We start from the raw sequence: 16,337 nt of genomic DNA, 5'->3' as shown, positions 1-16,337 counted from the left end.
GGAGAGGGGTGTAATAGATTCATGTGATCTAAGAGTTATCTACTAGTTTGAATATTTCTTACCTCCTTCCGACGTAGAAACAGACAGAAGAGAGGAGTCTCCTTCTCCAGCGGAATTTACTGCCTTAATCTATAAAAGTTGAGAAAAATCAAAATACTCGTAAAACATTCATTTGAAATAAAAACTAACATTGTAGTGAGTCTTTGTCAACAAAAGCCTTGCACCCACATTTCATATCCAATCAATATCTCATTCACATTACAAAAATCCTAAATCTATCTTTAAGAATTGTTTTATAATGATAAATAAGCTTTCAAAGATAAAGTTTGCTTAAACAGTTCTATAATAAGGCATAGTTTTCATGCAGTAATACGGTATCGAATTAGACATTAAACTATATTTTCATTCTCTTATGTATAAAGTGTCTGTCAATTGTTGAAACGAGGAACGTGGAACCATCAGCTCTATAACACTGCAAAACAGAGGGGAGTCAAGGCTCCAGGATCATGCAGCAATTTTAGACTTAAGTCAAAAATTGTATACTGTCTTAATGTCTCTTGATGGGAAACACTGTTAAAATTCAAATGCTTTTAAAAGTGTCTTATAAAGTTGTTAATTACAAATTTTAATTGTGATATTATGATAAACAATAATTTCATAACTGGCTGAAATTTTGACTCAAGTCTGAAATTGCTTCATGATTCTGACGCCAGGACTCAAAGACAATAACCTCTAAATTGTATTGTGTGTTAGGTTCCAAGTCTTCTATGGTATACTCCTTCGCACTGGACGTGGGCCGGATCTCTATCCCTCGGGGCTGCGCCATTTCCTTCCAGAACCCCTTCCACAGGACTATCCTGTAGGCCTTGATCTTGCTGGAGCTCCTTAATGGGGCGTCCCACGTGACTGTCAGAGAGGAACTCGTTCGCTCCAGCAACTTAAAGTTCCGAGGGGCGGCAGGTGCTACGGAAAGAATGGCACGGTCAGTGATAATGTGAGAGAAGATCTCTGCCATGTGCGTGATGCGCACAGGTGTTAAGGGGGGAGGGATTCTTCTGTATGTTGGAATAAGGGTTAGTTTTTTTTCATGCCAGAAAGATATTGCAGATCTCCAAAAAACAACATCTCAAAACCTGTCTACATTTGACAGAATGATTAGCAATTAAGATTTAGAGAAGAAACTTGTAAGATTTTTTAGAAACTATTTTCCTGGCTTGTGTATACATGTTTAACTTCAAACCCCTTTTACGATTTATGAAAATTGATAAATAGAATGTCACACGCATATTACTTTCTAACAAAATCTAACACTATTTTTACTTATTTTTGGGGGGTGAGGGGGCATTATATCTTTATGAGAGAAATCCCAGTCATTTGGAAGTTTATTATCGTACTTGTCTGTAAGGTAACGATGCACTTCTCCTCTGATTTTGGACTGAACATCTCCTGGCCGTTGGTGAAGCTCATGGTGACGCAGTACTCCGTGGCCGGGATCAGGTCAGGTATGACCGCGCTCTTGACGTTCTTGAGGTTCCCCGGGGTGTCCCCCGCCACCCTAATGGTGTTCCTCTGGCCGTAGTCTAAAGTTTTACTGTGCAGATCGATGTAATAGAGACTGATATTGTTGCAGTTCCATGAATCTTCGGGGGGATCCTGGACAAAGAAAAACAATTATCGTGCTCAATCGTTTTATATGAGATAATTGCTAAATAATTGATGTGCGCATTTTGTATATATATTTCCACCGATGAATGACGTCATCGGACTGATTTCATTTTGAGTGAACGCGTTTTCTTCGTAACCAAATCAATTTTGAACCAATTCTTTTTAATTTTTTTATCTTATTTCTTCTTGTACGAATCTTCAGATTCTTTTGATTTGGTGGTTTTGTGTTTGTTAGAATCTAATTTTTTTCATCGTTCAGACATCGGTGGTTGCTTTACAACAACTTCCATAAACAAGGTCGAAATGTTTTAATAACTATCTAATTTTCACATCAGCTAGATAAGAAAACCGAAAAATAAATGTGTATATAGATAGATAGCGCTTCTTTCAAGTGTAATAGAAAAACCTACCCTCCACATGACTATTAATTGTGTTTCTGGGAATGATGAATTGTATTCAAAGGAACTGGTAACGGATTCTATCAGTGGGGGCTGACTGGGCTCTACAAAATATACACTCGTTCAGGGCAAACACTGATTAGAACCGAAGATTAATCTCTCAAACATTATACAAACATTCAAACCAAATATCATTGCAATCAGTGCGTGTTACTCATCAAATAGACGTAACAAGCAGCTCACCCGCGCAGAGCGTGCGGAACTTCCTGACCGGCCCGGGGATTCCCTCCCCTCCCTCACCGTCCCTCCGGGTCGATATCCGCACCCCATAGTCCGTGTTGGGCTCCAGTTCTTCTATGGTAAAGTTGCACTCCTTGCCACAGTTGAAGTGGGTCACGATGCCCGCCTTCTCCTCCCGGCCCAGACCGAGGGTGTTGAGCCAGATGCTGTACCACATGATGGGCGGCTCCCCCACGTCTCCGTTAGCCTTACTCCACGGCAGCCACGTGATTACCACCTCCCTCACCCCTGGTCCCTCTTTGGCAATGTTTGGGGGGTGAGACAATACAGGTAACTCTATGATAAAAAGAATGCACAAATAAAAACTACGATAGCGTTTTCTATGATTTGTTTGTTAATGGACCTTCTAGTATTTGTTGATTCAAAATGTTATTTAAAGCGATAATTATTGAGCTTGTAATAGCAACTTAAAGGAAAGCAAAACAGCTGATATTCTAAATTCAATAAACCAAAAATAAAATGATCTCGATTCTGGAAGCGAAGCATTATTTTTAAAACTCATAAATATCAAAATTGTTAGATCATATCAAACTGAGCCAAAGTAAAAAAAATATTTCAATCTTCAATGACAGAACTTTACATTAGGTTCAAACAAACCAATTTTATCTTGTCTCTAAAGAATTTCCATGGTAAACGATAAATGAAAATGCACCTATTTTATCTACTTCAAATGAAAGGTGGAATAGAGAGGGGATAATTTAATCTAATTCAAAAGAAAATGGGTTACAAGGGTGGGAGGTTAAAATGTTTCGGGGGGGGGGGGGGGTTGAGATACACACGGTAGACGTTGGCCTTGATGGTCTGAGACTTGGTCCCCGCCTGTCCCCTTGCTGTGCACGTGACCATCTCCTCCGCCTTCACACTGCCCACCTTCCACACGTTGTACCTGGTGTACAGGTAAGGATTCAATTCCTTGGACTGTAGCCGCTCCACCTTCCGGTCCGCCGGGAATCCCTCTAGGAGGATCTCTTCCGGTTTTGGGGTTGGGAACGCGGTGACGGTGCAGTTAAAAATGGCCGGCTGGCCGGGATTCACTTTGTCGTTGTTAAAGTATATGATTTCAGGGGGAGTAACTGTGTCAAATTAAAGGTTTATAATTGATTTTCATTAACACCACATATCGGTGTATATTTTTAAATGTATAGAAAGTTGAATTTAAAAATTGATACATGTATTCATATCAACCATTTGTTAATGTAAAATTGTTATGGAAAATTAATTTGAAAATTCAATTAGAATTTACTGTTCTGGTCTTTAACGATAATGAAAACTGGTGCATTAATAGATTTACAGAGGCGATTTGTTTATCTGCCGTGTTTGATGTTTTGTACTGGAGATGTAATCTTCCAATGAAATTCAAACATAATACGCGCTCTTAGTCTCAATGACTGAAGACTGATAATGAAAAATGCCGTATTTCAATTATTCCTTCACAAAGTTGATAAAGTTGTCTGTTAGGAACAGTGTTGTATAACAAAAATCAAATTAAATATTCTTCGTGGAGGATGTGCTTCAATATTTTCCACAGACGCAGTTCAAACAATCTGTTGCTATGTCAATAACGCGGCTCTCCTATCTAACACACAGCGCTGATAGGCTGCCCTGAACACATGCCAAGTCGGGGTTTTTTTTTCCAAAAAAAAATTTTTTTTGGTACAAAAAATAATTAAAAAAGATTTGATAAGGGAAATTTTGGAAGAAGTGCGGGGTTACCTGCTTGGCAAAATGGCGGATTGAAGTAGCCATCCTTGCATTCGCACTTGTCAGTAGGTCCTGTGTAGCGATTGCAGTGGAGTGAGTTTTTGCAGAAGCAGGTTTTGGTGCAGTCCCAGCCATATTTATTAGTTGGGCATGCCGTAGCTAAAAAAGATTCAAACCATAACCACTCACTAACAAGCTATGAACAGCCAAAAAAAAAATTGTAGTGAGCACGTTTGAACAAATTGGGTACTGGTAATACTGATGAATCTAATATACCAAAATGAACTCTGCATGATTCGCTGATGTTGCAGTTTCTTAATATTGACTAATTCAAGCAGCTTTTAATGAAAAACAGTAGACTTGTCAATATCACTTCGTTCATACACATTTTATTATCTGAATAGTCGTTAAAAAACCGAAAACATCATCTATCTACAGAAATTGCCTCTATTTTACTAAAAGCAACGCCGATATTATTTCTTATTAAGAGAATATATAAAAAATGAATGTCATTTTATTAATAACTGACTTTCAAACATGAAGAAGTTGATGTAGTTTTCTAAATTGCATTTTTCTATAGTATTAAAAAAACCACAAGAAGACTTCTACTTGTAATCAACAGCAGCCAGCTACAATCCAATCCAGAAGGAGCCTTTTTGCCAAGTTTTATGCGAAACGTGCGTGCCATGTTGTAAAAATGAACAAAATGATGTAATATTTTGAAATCATCTCGCCTAGATGTGGATGCAGTTTAATACGATATTGATAAATCATAATTTGCAATGGAATTTATGGCAAAGATAGAGCTGCAACAACTATGTACGAAATGCGGCGGAAGGCGGTGTCTCTCACATCTTCTACATCTTCTGGTGCTCTGTTGTTATAAAAGCTGTCGATATTATATTGCACATCCATTCCTTTTTATTTTCAGTTTTTAGAAGTGGGTCGCTTTTGTCGTTTTTTTTTTTAGGGTTTTCTTATTGTTCGTTGGATTTTGCTAGATGTTAATTTAATTTTTTGCTTTTTTTTATGATACAGCGTTTATGATTTAATAGATGTTCTTCCAGGGTGTTCTCTGACCAGACCGTTCTCTTCTCAGATAATGATTTTGGCATTTGTTGGCAAACTATTAAACATCTATCCTAAACAATAAGCAAACTATACAGGCTTTCTCTGCCAAGAGACGTGAAAATCTGTCATACACCGGGAGAGTGCGTTTCACAAGATTCAAAAACGAATTCGTGATAAAATAGCATTTTCAGATAATTCTCTAAGCAAAAAAAGCAAAAAAAAAAAGAAATTTTCCATCTGAAAGACGTTTCCTATTTAACCCCAAAGAAACAGATTCCATGCTTTTAAATGTCTCAGATAATTTGTTCTTCACTCATCACTCCTGAAACATTCATATTGCCTTTCATCCAAAAGCATGTGGTCTTTGTCTTAAAAAAAATCTCCCCTTACACGTAACATCACGTCTCTCTGAAGTTAAATGTTCTAAGAAAATTGTCCGTATGATTGAGTGTGACACTTCGGAAGTTTCTGGGTAAAAGACCGAGATATTGCGTGCATGCAGTATAAAGGTTATGAAAAAGGCCAAGGACTTACGAGTCTGACAGTTATAGCCTTCCCATCCCTGTGCGCAGCCGCTGGAGCAGATTCCTAGGATACTGTCACATGCCTCACTGATGTCTGCGCAGTGGCATTCCTGTTCACAATTCGGTCCGAATCGCCATGTTGGACAATCTAAAACCAAAATCAGGATTAACGTTAAGATTAATTAAATACTACTGTAGTACTCATAATTACCATTCTGGCAAACATCGTCCATTATGGATTCAAAAATAAACTCTGACATGTATGACTTGGAGAGTGATATCAAATTCGTAAAAATCATGACCAGATCAGGATGAAAAACATCATGACCAAATCAAAGAATCATACTTCAAAGAGAACACTGATTGAAAATAGACAATTTTCATGTCAGTTAATTCAAAGATATCACGGAAAAATATCAAACTTCATGGGCAACAAAATGACGCGTGGAAAAAATGGAGATGTTCCTTAATTCAGACATCATAAAATCTAAATAAAGTCTATTAAATGTCAGATGTGTTCTCCCTTCCGAGATAAAAGAACAGTTTTTACTATGAACGCGAGAGACATGTCTTGAGGCACGTATACAAAAAGTATCTTCCTCTGATGGTAGCGATTATAACGACCGCTGATAGATGTGACCAGATACAATGTCATTGAGTGAGGCTCTCAGAATATTGATAACTCTGTTGGTCGGCTTTTCAATGCTTCAAGTCAGACTTTAATAAAAAAAATAATTCCTATCCTTGTTAATTAAGTCACTTGTATTATTTATAGCATGCAGATAAACTAAATGTTATCGTAAATGTAGCGCCTTTATAATCCTTTTTTCACAAACTTTGTAATTTAAAAAAAAAATTCGTCACAAAACCGTTACATTTTTAAAATCTAGAACCACTTAATAAGTTTTCAAATAAATCCTAAATTTCTCAGAGAAAACCCTGTTTTCAAAGCTAATCAATGTCATGAACATTCTTTCGCTCGATATTTTTTCAGTGCCAATTAATTCCGTGAGGATGCATATTTATTGCAGCTATATTTTTTTTCTTTTTCAGCAAATGCAACATAAAAAAAGATGCTGTTATCTTAATTCTTTTTTATCTACCCTCAATAAATGTTTCCCTTTGTTTGTCTCTCAGTTTAAATGCAAATTAAATTACATCATTCATGATAAACGAGTTTAGGAGCTTTCTATCAAATTCAGTGCACTTTACAGTGTCGTAAAGTTCTGGGCTTTCAAGGGAAAAAAAAACGGTACAGTATCAATGTATTCTAATAAAAAAGCAAATGAAAATACGATACAATAATCTGCAGCTCTGGTGTGTATTCTCTTTGGGCTTCGCATACTTTGTGAGAAAGGTCATTCATGTAATAATATGAATTCGTGAACTGATTTCTCTCGTGGCATTTGCGGGGTGGTCTAATCATTAAATGATAACTATACACGTGAAGCTGCGTTTTAGATACAGAATTTTGATGACTAAAAGAGAAAGGGCTATCATATATTGGTCTACTTCCAGGCAGCTGCCCAAAATGCTCTTGAGTTAAACGACATTGGCTCCGGTTTACAAAATTGCATCCGATACCAAAGAAGTATTTGTACGAGAGCCCAAAATAGTTAAGCTGACTCGATAAGTTAGAGTGATTCACGCCACTCTATGAGTGATGGGTGTATTAATTTTCACATCCAAGGCCAATGGAATTGAAAAGATTCGCACAAAACAAATGTTCATATTGAATATTTGATAAGTACTCTATTGTTTCCCCAAAAACATTCAATAGAAAATATTTTCATAAATTGATTAACTGCGAAAATCCAACCTATATTAAATGACTTTTCCCAGTAATTGGAACCTATGCTACATTTCTAATTGTATTGCAATGAGTTTTTGACATAAAATTTCAATTTATTATATATTTTTTCACACAATGTGATACTAGTCGTGAATACAAGTAAGTGTAACGCGTTCCTGCTTCTTCATGCCGAAGTGGCATTACAGTTGTGACAGTATCTTATTGCGATTTTAGATAAAGTTATATCGTGCTTTTATTACCCTACACGATCAAAAAACTGTAAAACGAATGCGCATTACAGGGAATATGGTATACTCCAATTAATGAAATTGAACATTTTTTAATCACTTTTGCAAATTTATACTTAGAAAAATACATATACCTATTGTTACTTCTGCAATACACATATTCAGAGAATAACATCCGAAGAATAAGATAAGAAGTTAACAAAATTTACATTGTTTTAATCTATAGAATAATAGAGCTGTAATCGTGACAAGCCATATCATATTCCTTGATTACTTTGCAAGTTTTGTAGATACATTTGCTACAGAGTACATTTTAGTAAGTTGTTGTTGTCGTTGTTGTAACTAGTATTTTAGTTGTGGGGTGGATAAGTTGTGTGCTAAACAATACACCACCAACTAATGCAGAAAATTGAGGCCCATGTCGTAATTACCTATTGTATGCTTCCTAACAATTTAGTTGTGTTGTTTACTGTTTAGCGACAACTCGTTGTAACTACACCGTCGCATACTGCAGTTGTTGGTGTTGCTCACTGTGTAGTGACAACTTGCTGTGCATACTACGGCCCTTGTTGCAGTTGTAGACGGTGCTTATGTTGTAACAAACTCTGTTGTGTTTCTTTAAGCTTTTTAATTATGTCCATAATGTCAACTTGTTGTGAATACGCCACAAATTACTATAGTTCATGATGTTGTTGAATTGATTATTGCAACATAACAGTGTATTGTTTCTAGTTGATTACTTTGTAGTGACTACATTACAACTTACTCCAGTTGTTGATGTTGTTATCATTGTGGTTTAATGTTGGATTCCTTATGATATAGATGCATTGTTTACCCAATAATGACAAATTGTTTAGAATACCCTACCACTTACTACAGTTGTTGATGTTGTTTTAACTTTGGTAGTTTTGAATGTGTTCCTTGTGAATTAGTTATGCTTGTTGATTACTACATATAGCCTATATACTGACAACTTAAAATGCACATTACACAGCCACTTACTGCAAATACCGATGATGGTGTTGGAGGTAAACCTTATACAAATGTATTAGAATTGTTCCTTGTGGTTATCTTGTTATTTGTGAAATGACCTCTTGGCAAGTTGCTGTGCGCAAAGACCCCCACTTACCTGCAGCTGTAGATGACAACTTGACAACTTGTTTTACAAAGACCCCCACTTACTGCAGTTAATGATGTTGGTGTTGAAAAAATAAACATTCTAGAGGTTTGGTTATGATGTTAACTGTGTAATGACCTCTTGTTGTTCATACAACCCCTCCCCCTCCACTTACTGCAGTTGTTGATGTTGTTTTTGGTGTTACTTATTGTTGTGTTCTGTTTGATTGAGATGTGTTGTACTGACAACTTGTTGTTCATTCTCCCCCACTTACTGCAGTTGTTGATGTTTTTAATGTGACTTATTGTTGTGTTATGTTTGATTTAGATATGTCGTTCTGACAACTTGTTGTTCGTACATCCCCACTTACTGCAGTTGTTGATGTTACAGTGCTCCCAGCGTTTGTTCTTGTCCGTCGTGTAACACCAAGGTCTGGCGGCGTCCTTTGTTGTCCGGCAGAAGTTGTCCGGCAGTCTCCGGTCGGGGAAGTCCTGTCCGTTGTAGGAGTGCCGGTGGGGGTCCTGGGTGTCCCAGCGTTGACAAGTAAACAGGCTGTCGGTCACTGACTTGGTCCCCATGTAACTCCGCGCCCGCCCATTGTAAAAACAGTTGTTGTCTACAAGGTTCAAAGTTAACTTCTGTACTTCACACATTATAAAAAATCATAAGTATATAAGTAACTAACCTGAATTTAATTGAATTGAAAGTGTTTAATTCTATGTATAATATACAATAAGTTTATACACAATTTTGAGCATTTCACATTTGAAATAATCTTAGATGGAATAGTCACAAAAACCCATCATGATTATTTTGAAAATAACATATTTGAGCAAATGTAAAACAGTTATAGAGTATATGTTTCAGAAAATAAATGGCCAATAACCATGACATTGAACTCCTTACTTATTACACTAACTCTCAAAACCCAAATTATCTATATATACTAGTAGTTGAAAACCAATTATAAATACGGTATTGTTACCGTACTTACCCAACCGTATCTTCACATTCACATAAAACGATATGTATATGTATTGAATTAATTAATTGTTCGACCATATAGCCTTTTTATTTTATTTCTTTAACAAATCGTGTTTATTTCTGAAATTCAAAATTTCATTTCACATGTATTTGCTACACCTACAACAGCGGTATTGGTGTACATCCAAGAATATATACAATCACATCTGGTTTACCTAATTGCACGTATTATCTGGTGAGTAGTTTTTGTGTGACGGTGCTATATTTAGAAGCAGCACTTCGCAACCCATCTTTTGTGTCACTACTGATGTACTATCGTAATAAACGATGACATTTGGTGTATACAAACCCGATTCACCAGCCTAAACACAGCAGGTTGCATTTGTACGGATTTTGTCTGTTTGGCTAATTGTGCGCATCTCTCTCCAAGATAAATTGTTTTGCTTGTTTGATTTACACCACTTTTCAGGTAATTTCTTTAAAAAACAAGTGTAGGTTGGTTTTCAGATTTTTCAAATTAACTTGAACCTTGAAATTTACTTCGTGTTCGCCAATGACCAAAGTCCCGTAAAGTGAACCTTTGGCTTCTATCAATGAACTTTTTTCTTTGCTAACCTAGACCCGTTCTCTCTCATATGTACATGTTGTTTTTATTTGATTTATTAATCAAAGTACTGAAGAACTGACGGGAGTTGATTTTGTCGATGTTTATTTATTTTAAAATCAATGATATCTTATTTTGCATGACAAGTACATGTAGTTTCTAATTTGAATTACGCACATTTTTATAATATGAATTTTTGGACTTTTTCGACAAGAATGTCGAGAAACCCCCATATGAATCATGTTAAATAATATTTGAAGATAAAATTAATTCAACCAAACTATGTATCAGCAATAGAAATATTTCTCGAAAATTGTATGGATCCAAACAATATTGAACTCTAGTCTCGTTCAACCAAACGCTCGGCTGACACCGTAAATCTCCGACAATGATTTACGGAGACAGCCGAGCGTCGAGTTGAACGAGACTATATTGAACTGTGGCGTAGGAATACATACGACTACAAAAAATATTTAAATTGTTCGTACCATTTAAAATCTGACTATTTTCCAGGTATTTATAAATAGGTTTCCTTGAAAAACAATGCTTTAGCATACATTACTTCGAATTTATCAATTATTTTCGAGAACTAAGTCTTGTCAGCAGCAATGATTTGTGCTGAGGTCCAAACACTGTTTCACTTTCGGTTTGTCTGAGTAACTGCATAGGAGAGTTGATTAAAATCAACTCCCAAAAACGATATGGCCAAAGAGAAACAAGAGAGACGGGCAAACCAAAACAACGCCGCCCTATATACGAGACGTAAAAACATATGAATAACCTTAGTACTAGAGCGCACATAGTACACACCTAATTGACAGCCCTCTCCCCAGAACCCATTAGCACATTCGTCACGTGGACATCGTCCTGTCTTCTTGTCACAGACCCGGTTTCTATAGCAACGGCAGGTAAACAAACAGCGGTATCCAAACGTCCCGTCTTTGCACTCTCTTTGTAAAGCTTCTAAATCTGAAAAACGTTAAAAAAATAATAACTTAAAGTCATAATTTCAAAATTTCTAGCAAAATGTTATTTCTATAATTCAATGAAAATGTTTTAAGGCTACATCAACAAGAAGGGCGTTTAATCGTTTGCTAGAATGTTTTTACTTGTGTATTATACATGCATGCATTTAGAACCTGTCTTGTTTACCTTAGATATTATTGATGGTTAGCTTATATCAAAAAGCAAAGCGGTAATTTTTCTAGGCCTCTGGGTAAGGTTTTATCAACAAATATCCAAGCTCCAGTCTGATTAACAGGAATGGATAGAAACACGTTTTATATACGCATGTTATATACATGTGTAAAAATAAAGGCAAATTTCTCAACCTGTTTATCCGTAATCCTAACTATAATTGTTAAACTTCGGGTGATGAAAGTCTAAAACGAGATCTTTGTGAATACCTAACCATTTTGCACTTTTCATTTATCTAGGAAATGTTCTTATCTTTTTTTTTTTCTTCCCCTCTTGAAGCAAACAATTTCTCTTGGTCTCGTTGATTCTATTTCCAGGATTTCGCTTCATTTTTTTTTTATTTTGCCTACGACCTGTAACGTCCTCCCTTACATCTGTTCGACGCAGCGTTTAATGTTTCCTCTGATATCTAACATTTACATATTTCAAACTCTCATGCCTCCGTTAATCTCTTCCCTTATTGACATATTTGCTGGGGCCGCATCCTCGGTGTTGGTTATGCTCGAAATGAATTCCAATCACGCAATACCCGATGCAGCGTTGTAAATAGCAAAAGGGGCGCCTGTACTTGAAAATGCAATTCTGTGAAATTTAACGATGTTTCAAAGCGATTTATTAAGTTACAAACGAAGTACTCAATACGCCCAGATCACAATATCAACCAACAACCAAAAAAAATCTTTTGACGGCTTTATACAACCAGTTCGAATTCCCTTAAGCAGACGATTCAGTTGTTTTTTAAAGTATTTTATGGAAGAGGAGCTTGAGAAACGAAGCATTATTTTCATAATTATGCTTTTAAAAATGCCACCTCTCGTGACCACGCGTTTTCTTGCTTGATTTTATTGCTCTTTAAATGCGCGTTAATTCTCATCAGAGACTGTGAGGAACTAAGGAACTCAAAGTAAGAGGACAGAAATATCAGTAACTGACACTAAGATAGTCATGTTAAAGTACTACTGTACGAGACGGCATCCCTTAGTGTAGATGATCTTGCGGCATCCTTTAGCGTTGATGATGAAGCTAGAAATTGTCTTTCCGAGTCAACGGAATCTATCACGCTATATCTTGAATACTTGAATGAAAAACTCATTTCTATCACTTTTTAAATACATGAAGGAGAAGAAACCTCATTAATCTGCCTGAATTTTTAACACTCCTTCGATGTGGTTATCGATAAGTTGTCTTTTCTAGTATTTTCTCTAAATGTGCTTTGTTACTCTGGGGCATTTTTGACATTTTACCATATTTTTAGACATAATGACAAATACACTTGCGGGAAAAGATGATTGCAAGTGTGTCATTGGCCGGATACTGGGTAGACACCTCCAAATTTTATGATTTTATGTTTATAAATGTATGTCAGGGATGCTTCTGTTTTTCTTCAGACTTTCTTTCTTTTTTCTCGTTGGCTTATCTTTTGCAAAGTTCTTCATGTTCAATTTGCGTTTATATATGTACCACACTTTTTCTGAACCCCAATATGGTGGTCCATGTACTCAAGGGAAATCATTAACACGGACTGTCACTTCTGGTTCAGAAAAAGATCAGTTTTACGTCCGCTGGAGACCGATCCAACACACGGCTTAATCGTTGTTTATATATATATAAGGCTCTCTGGACCAAAAAAAAAGAGATCAAGATAATGCTCTCTCCGATTTTTCAAGTGACTTTAAAAAAAACATGCGCATGTGCAGGTTCCAATTTACTTGCAGATTAAATGCAGATGCAATTAGGTTTGATCCTCTGTTTTCCGTGATCTGACAAAACGTTGCTGGGATGTTAATCGCCCCCATTAATTGGATTGTCAAAGATATTGGGATCCTTTGCGGCAAAGTGTCATCACCTAAGGTTTGTCGGGCATTTACCAGAAAATGACAAACGCGACAACTTCGGAAAACACTCAGAATCACCCAAAAGGTTCGGAAGCAAAGCAATTAAAGCACGGCATGTTTTAAGAACACGTACTCTCGCCACTGCGCTGAGCAATGAAGCTGTTGGTACGAATTTATCAACTTAGGGAAATGGTCTTCCCAGGAGAGTTCTGGCCCGAAACATGTGACAAAAAGACTTGGTTTAGATTGCAGATATGAGACCATGGTGTCAATCATTTATTTAGTTGCTATTTTATTCGACATTCATAGTTTTCTTTTTTGGGGGAGGAAATGATAAATCTGCAAAAAGATTTTATTGGAAAATCTTGCGTAATGTGAAATAGAGCCCCCTCATTATACTGTCATTTGTGTCGTTACTGATTCATGGCAGGCTAAATAGTTTTCTAGTGTTTGATCAGTAAATGGTTTCCAATCAGATATCGATAATCAGATTCCCGCTGATTTCCCACAGAATCTTTTCCCGTATTCATTCTCCGTGTATAGTTCGATATGCCATATTTTTCCCTCTGCTTATCGAGACCAGTATGTTACTGAACGTTATCGACTTTTCGAAATTATTGTTTATCATTTCACCGTGGATGTAATTACGATCACACAGCCCAAAATATGATATGATTATTTAAACTGCATCGTCAATAATGAAACCTAGAGGTTGTAACTTCCTGAAAGTTCTGGCAGATTGGAAGGTCAGATCCGCGTTTATTCTGACTCATAATTCTCATATAGTCTAAAGATCCCACGAAAAATGAGAGAGAGAGAGAGAGAGAGAGAGAGAGAGAGAGAGAGAGAGATGCACTTTGCAAAATTGACCTTTCTAGAGAGAGAGAGAGAGATGCACTTTGCAAAATTGACCTTTCTCAATATAAAGTATCATTTTTTACAACCATGAAACAGCTTTTGTCTATTTTTTACACGTAAGCATACATTTTGGACCGTAACATGACAAAGCAATATTTAAACAGTCTCGGTTACACATTGTGTGGGTCAATTTACATTCTGACCAAATGTTCCAATTCCTACCACCTGCTGAAAAGGTAGATCAACGGAGATAACAAAAGTAAAAGTTCTAAATATTTAGATCGATAGGTCTTTCACTATGGCAGAAGGCGCTGGATATACGATTTGTTTAATGCAACACAAACCATACAGCAAAGGTACTGGAAATAACTATAAGAAATAAGGGCCCGTGTTAATTTGCAACGTGCCAACATTGATGCTTAATATACAGGGATGAACGCATGCATGTATCAGGTTTATTTGCTTTGGAAGCAATTAATCAGAAAAACAAATGTATTAGAAGTACAACGGAGACCCATCATTCCATCTTCATATACATTTAGCGAATGCATCTGAAACAACATGCATGCAATATTTGGGGGTTAGACGCAGAATGGCTCATATCGTCCAAAATGCAACATGATTGAGCATCTAAATGGTCGACAGAATTACTATATAGTGGCGGCCATTGCAAATGTTGCGCATCTGTGACTAAGCTTCCTTTGTTCTCTCCATGATAAAAGTTGATGCATGACCTCTATATCATAATTGATATCTCCAGCAGTCCCATAAAGATTGCAATGACTACAACTTTGTTGGCCTTTCACGGGATTCTTTTGTGGCAATAGTTTGTTTCATATAAAGCCATATTTTAGCGGTCCGCCGAGAGCTGCTGATGATGCTGTACAAAATTGGTTTCCGTCGCTAATAGTACCCCGTTCCTTTTATTTTCTGTATTCCTACGGTGATCCGTCATGCAATATCCAATGGCTCAGAATTCAATAACCAGCCACGCGGAAAGACAACCTGGCATTTGGACAGCTACGATATGGTCCGTAATGCATAGGTCCTTGTGATTCACCATAGATTTTATCATCCCAAATTAACGTCCAATTTCCCCCCAATATTTATCAGTATTCTGGTTTTTTCATCTTTTACACTCTGATGGAGCTCACTTGGCAAACTACAAAGAGTTCTTCGCATCCAGAAAAGAGCTATTGTAATTGTCAACGGCGAAGGCCAATAGTCAACGCTAGCATGTTTTCCCGTGACATACTGAGATGAATGACAACCTGTCCCCTGTTCATTGAAAAATTAATTGATTTTTGTTTATGTAGCGATTCTGGTTTTTGTAGAAATATGACTAATTCTTAATTGAATATTAATTATCCATGCAGGCAAATTTCTCCTCTATCTCTCTCTAAAAAAAATCTCCTTCTTTAAATAAAAGCCACCAACTACTGAATTCTGGTACGTTCACGAAAAAAGAACATGGCAGAGCTGTTGAACTTAATTTTGGCATTAGAGGAATCTCGGTCTTATCTTTAGAAGTCTGTATAAAAATGTAAATTTTATTAAGGAAGGGTGCATCATCACGCTAGAATTCAGATTAGGTCGATTCCTCTTCACATTGCAAACTGACAGGGTAGAATCTCCCGAGTCGAATCGGGGGTTCTTTTTTCGTTTACACTTATCTAGGAATTCAACGACTTCTGAACTACACGATTTTCCCCCATGAAACTGCACCAAGATCTCTTGTTTTTGTAGGCAGGTAGCTTCTGTCTAGAAACCTAGCCAGGGGGGTGTAAATTACAAACAAATAACTGATCTCTAGTTTAACTTACAGACTCGTTTCAAAAATTTATACAAGTAAAGTCAATGAGGGGTGTGTATTACAATTGTTTAACGATCTACGTTTACGCTGAAAATGCAAAATAATTTGCTTTCAGGTTTGGTCGGTTTATTCCCACTTAGCCAACATTCTGAAATTCTCAATTCCCACTTGGCCAACATTTTGATTTTCACACCTGAGTGATCAGGAGGCTATAGTCTGTTTTCACATGT

General features: G+C 36.7%; 1 protein-coding gene across 6 annotated transcripts in view; it reads right to left on the bottom strand.

Moving 5' to 3' along the window:
• Window positions 1-16,337, bottom strand: part of LOC128168017 (receptor-type tyrosine-protein phosphatase epsilon-like) — a 33,453-nt gene that overhangs the window by 11,694 nt on the left and 5,422 nt on the right. For 3 of the 6 annotated variants that reach the window (XM_052834067.1, XM_052834069.1, XM_052834068.1), the window contains exons 2-11: window positions 11,215-11,373; window positions 9,187-9,432; window positions 5,670-5,807; window positions 4,077-4,223; window positions 3,143-3,436; window positions 2,307-2,639; window positions 2,076-2,167; window positions 1,395-1,653; window positions 731-963; window positions 63-129 (exon numbers count right to left, since the gene is read on the bottom strand). In XM_052834067.1, the coding sequence (XP_052690027.1) occupies window positions 63-129; window positions 731-963; window positions 1,395-1,653; window positions 2,076-2,167; window positions 2,307-2,639; window positions 3,143-3,436; window positions 4,077-4,223; window positions 5,670-5,807; window positions 9,187-9,432; window positions 11,215-11,373 (1,968 nt within the window). Of the gene's footprint in view, window positions 1-62; window positions 130-730; window positions 964-1,394; window positions 1,654-2,075; window positions 2,168-2,306; window positions 2,640-3,142; window positions 3,437-4,076; window positions 4,224-5,669; window positions 5,808-8,991; window positions 9,002-9,186; window positions 9,433-11,214; window positions 11,374-16,337 lie in introns of those variants that run through there. The other 3 variants (XM_052834070.1, XM_052834072.1, XM_052834071.1) reach the window with 3 other exon arrangements.

This window comes from Crassostrea angulata, chromosome 10 (assembly GCF_025612915.1).
Source record: "Crassostrea angulata isolate pt1a10 chromosome 10, ASM2561291v2, whole genome shotgun sequence".
NCBI classification, from domain to species: domain Eukaryota; kingdom Metazoa; phylum Mollusca; class Bivalvia; order Ostreida; family Ostreidae; genus Magallana; species Magallana angulata.
Note: the sequence above shows the minus strand (reverse complement) of the source record. Positions and strands in the feature narration are given on the sequence as shown.